The 4889-nt window shown below is 42.7% G+C and overlaps 1 protein-coding gene across 1 annotated transcript in view; it reads left to right on the top strand.

Moving 5' to 3' along the window:
* The window catches only part of MB21D1 (Mab-21 domain containing 1), a 50613-nt gene that overhangs the window by 39632 nt on the left and 6092 nt on the right, over positions 1-4889 (top strand). The window contains exon 5 of the mRNA XM_011944436.1: positions 3433-3535. Within this exon, the coding sequence (XP_011799826.1) occupies positions 3433-3535 (103 nt within the window). The remainder of the gene's footprint in view (positions 1-3432; positions 3536-4889) is intronic.

Here is a 4889-nt window from a genome sequence, read left to right as displayed (position 1 = left end):
GCATGCCTGTAATCCTAGCTACTCGGGAGGCTGAGACAGGAGAATCACTTGAACCCAGAAGGTGGAGGTTGCAGTGAGCTGAGATGGCGTCACTGCACTCCAGCCTGGGCAACAGAGCAAGACTCCATCTCAAAAAATAAAAATAAATGCACAAATAATAATTTTCTTATATTGGCTGGGCACAGTGGCTCACACCTGTAATTCCAGCACTTTGGGAGGTGGGAGGATTGCTGGAGTCCAGGAGTTCAAGATCAGCCTGGGCAAGGTGAAGAGACCCCATCTCTACAAAAAATCTAAAAATTAGCCAGCCGTGATGGTGTATGCTTCTGGTCCCAGCTATTGGAAAGGCTGACATGGGAAGATTGATTGAGGCTGGGAAGTTGAGGTTTCAGTGAGCCGTGTTCATGCACTCCAGCCTGGGTGACAGGGAGATCTTGTCTCAAAAAAAAGAAAAAAAAAAGTAATAATTCCCTAACATCAAACATCTGTTCGGTATTAAAATTTCCACTTGTCTTGTAAGTGTCATACATTTTTTTTGTTCAGTTGCCTGTTTGGATCGGGATTCAAATAAGGTTCATACATTGTGACTGACCAATATGTCTTTTAAATCTCTTTTAACTCATAACTTCCTCTTTCATAACTTTTTTATTCATTGAATAAAATGTACTCAATTTACTTCAATTTACTCATTGAAGAAACAGGTTATTTTTCCTGTAGAGTTTCCCAAAGAGAGGATTTTGCAGAGTGCATTCTAGAAGTGTCGTTTAGCATGTTCTGCTTTCATCTATATTTCTTTCTTTTTTTTTTTTTGAGAGGGAGTTTCACTCTTGTTGCCCAGGCTGGAGTGTAATCACCCGATCTTGGCTAACTACAACCTCCACCTCCCAGGTTCAAGTGATTCTCCTGCCTTGGCCTCCAGAGTAGCTGGGATTACAGACTTGCACCACCATGCCCGGCTAATGTTCGTATTTTTCGTAGAGATAGGGTTTCACTATGTTGGTCTGACTGATCTTGAACTCCTGACCTCAGGTGATCCACCGCCTCGGCCTCCCAAAGTGCTGGGATTACAGGAGTGAGCCACTGCGTCTGACCTCATCCATATTTCATTAGCAGTTAGATCTAGAAGACAATTGCTACATGTTTTTTGTTTTTGTTTTTTGAAACTGAGTCTCACTCTGTCATTCAGGCTGGAGTGCAGTGGAGTGATCTCGGCTCACAGCAACCTCCGCCACCCGAATTCAAGCGACTCCCCTGCCTCAGCCTCCTGAGTAGCTGGGATTACAGTTGTGCACCACAATGCCCGGCTAATTTTTGTATTTTTAGTAGAGACGGGGTTTTGCCATGTTTGCCAGGCTGCTCTTGAACCCCATACCTCAGGTGATCTACTCACCTCGGCCTCCCACAGTGCTGGGATTACAGGCATGAGCCACTGCACCCGGCCTAATTGCTAGTTTTTATACTATTGTAAGAAACATCTTCCTCAAAATTTCATTTTTTGTTTACTGCCGTATATCAAAATACCTTTGATTTTCATATCCACAATCTTGGTAACTCTTCATTGATTTGGTGAATTTATTTATAGATTTTTTTTTTCTTTTTTCTTTTTCTTTCTTTTTTGTGATGGAGTCTCGCTCTGTTGCCCAGGCTGGAGTGCAGTGGCGTGATCTTTACTCACTGCAACCTCGGCATTCCGGGTTCAAGGGATTCTCCTGCCTCAGCTTCCCAAGTAGCTGGGACTGTATACAAATACATACATACATGTGGTATGTGTAGGCACACGCCACCACACCGGCTAATCTTTGTATTTTTAGTAGATATGGTGTTTCACCATGTTGGCCAGGCTGGTCTCCTGTCTCGGCCTCCTGAAGTGCTGGGATTATAGGTGTGAGCCACCATGCCCAGCATTGTAGACTCTTTTGCATTTCCTATATATGCAATTATATCATCTATTAATAATGATGGCTTTGTTTCTCCCTTTCCAGTGTGTAACCCTGTTTTTCCTTCCCTTACTGTGCTTGCTATGACACCCAGTGCACGTTGAACAGAAATAGAGATAGCAGAAGTTTTGCCTTTTTTATGATTTCTCTCTCCAACTTTTTACCTCACATAATGATTGTTGCTATAGTTTTCTAAAATCTACCTTTTATTGAATCAAGTGTCCCTCTAGACTTAAATTGCTAAGAGGAGTTTTTTTTAATGATGAATGACTATAGGATTTTAATAGCTTCATTTTCTTCATCTATCGAGACAATCACGTGTGTCTCCTCTGTTCTATTAATGTGACAGATTATATTGATTGATTTTTCTGGAAAATCCTGCAGATTATAAACCACTTATACATTACCAGTATAAAACCACTAAGTAACAGGATGTTCAGAGCATAAAAGAGCTAGCCATAGTAAGACTCGGGGAGAAATCTTTTTTTTTCTTTTTGGAGACAGAGTCTTGCTCTTTCACCCAGACTGGATTGCAGTGGCATGATCACAGCTCACTGCAACCTCTGCCTCCTGGGTTCAAGTGATTCTCCTGCCTCAGCCTCCCGAGTAGCTGGGATTACAGACTTGCACCACCATGCCCGGCTAATGTTCGTATTTTTCATAGAGATAGGGTTTCACTATGTTGGTCTGACTGATCTTGAACTCCTGACCTCAGGTGATCCACCGCCTCGGCCTCCCAAAGTGCTGGGATTACAGGCGTGAGCCACCGTGCCTGGCCAAAATCATTCTATATTTACACAAACTCTCATAAATAAGAAGAAAGGAAATGGTCCTCAATTCATTTTGTATTAATACTAAAACCTGTAAGGATGGTACAGGAAAAGTGAATAAATTGATTCAAATTATTATTAAAACAAAATATTTAACAAAGGGAATTTAGCAATATATAAAAGGTAATACATCCTACTATTGCTAACTATATTAAATTGTGACTTCCTTTTTTTTTCAGTTAGGCCCATTTTTTTGTCTCAGTGTACTTATTTTTATATGTAATTATTTATCTGTTCGCTTCTTTTGATTCACTCCTAGGATTTTTTCAGAATATTTTCTTTTACTTTTTTTTTTTGATTGAGTTTTGCTCTTGTTGCCCAGGCTGGAGTGCAATGGTGTGATCTCGGCTCACTGCAGCCTCCACCTCCCAGGTTCAAGCGGGTTCTCCTTCCTCAGCCTCCCAAGTAGCTGGGATTACAGGCATGTGCCACCATGCCTGGATAATTTTTTTTGTATCTTTAGTAGAGATGGGGTTTTTCCATGTTGATCAGGCTGGTCTCGAACTCCCGACCTTAGCCTCCTCGGCCTCCCAAAGTGCTGGGATTACAGGCGTGAGCCACCATGCCCAGCCCCAAAATATTTTCATGGGGGAAATCACTTAAATATTGTTTAGATATGGATGCTTTGGGTAAAGTGCTTTTCTGTTTTTCTTTTTGAAATTAAGAGGAAACATGGCGGCTATCCTTCTCTCACATCGAAAAGGAAATTTTGAGCAATCATGGAAAATCTAAAACGTGCTGTGAAAACAAAGAAATGAAATGTTGCAGGTAACAGCCTTATTTTGTTAAATGACAGGTTATCTATGGTATGCTTAATTATTTGTTAACTCCATACCTCAAACCTGAAGACCTGAGCTGGGTAGGGTCTGGGGAGCAGGGCAGGATTGGGTTGAGCTGGGGAGAGTGTCAGTATGAAACCAGAGAAGCTGGATCCAAAGGGCCAAGGAAAGGATGTTGTTGGAAAGCAAGGCCAGGGAATATAGTTCTGAACCCTGGATCAGATGAATGTGTTTTTGTAAAGATGTATCAGTAGGACAGAGTGAGAGGGTATGAACACTAGCTATGACAATTCGATGGGTCTTAGTATTCTGCTTGTTTAAAAGTAATGGATATTAATGCCATATAATTGGAGGGGGCCAAAGGATCGCTCTTATTGGATATTGGGCTTGCTTTGGGATAGTTGGGTTGTGTTGACGGCTAGGGATTGACTGACCAAACTGAAAACAACACTATGTGAGTAATTTTTTTTTTTTTTTTTGAGACAGACTTTCACTCTGTCACCCAGACTGGAGTGCAGTGGCACAATCATGGCTCACTACAGCCTTGATCTCCTGGGCTCAAGCAATCATCCTACCTCAGCCCCCCAAGTAGCTGAGACTACAGGTGCATGCCACCATGCTCGGTTAATTTTAAAAAAAGGTTTGTAGAGGGCCTGTTGGCTCACACCTGTAATGCCAACCTAGCAACATGGTGAGACCCCACCTCCATAAAAATTTTAAAAATTACTCAGGCGTGGTGACTGGTGCCTGTGGTCCCAGCTACTTGGAAGGCTGAGGTGGGAGAATCGCTTGAGCCCAGAAAAGCAAGGCTGCAGTGAGCCATAATCGTGCCACTGTACTGCAACCTGGGTGACATAGTGACACCCTGTCTCAAAAAAAAATTTTTTTTTATTGGTAGAGATGGTAGTCTCCCTTTGTTGCCCAGGCAGGCTGGCCACCAACTCCTGGGTTCAAGTAATCTTCCTGTCTTGGCCTCCCAAAGTCTTGGGATTACAGGGATGAGACACTGTACCCCACCATTTTTTTTTTTGTGATGGAATACACACCATAAATAACTAAGATTGAAAAGGAATTGTTCATTTGAGTTTCTAAAGTTGGTCAGTATTGGCCAGGCGTGGTGGCTCACACCTGTAATCCCAGCACTTTGGGAGGCTGAGGCAGGTAGATCACCTGAGGTCAGGAATTCGAGACCAGCCTGGCCTACATTGCGAAACCCCGTCTCTACTAAAAATACAAAAATTAGCTAGGCGCAGTGGTGCGTGCCTGTAATCTCCACTACTCGGGAGACTGAGGCAAGAGAATCACTTGAACCTGGGAGACAGAGGTTGCAGTGAGCTGAGATC

The sequence above is a fragment of the Colobus angolensis genome, unplaced genomic scaffold (assembly GCF_000951035.1).
Source record: "Colobus angolensis palliatus isolate OR3802 unplaced genomic scaffold, Cang.pa_1.0 Scaffold231, whole genome shotgun sequence".
NCBI classification, from domain to species: domain Eukaryota; kingdom Metazoa; phylum Chordata; class Mammalia; order Primates; family Cercopithecidae; genus Colobus; species Colobus angolensis.
This window is presented reverse-complemented; position numbering and strand designations above follow the sequence as displayed.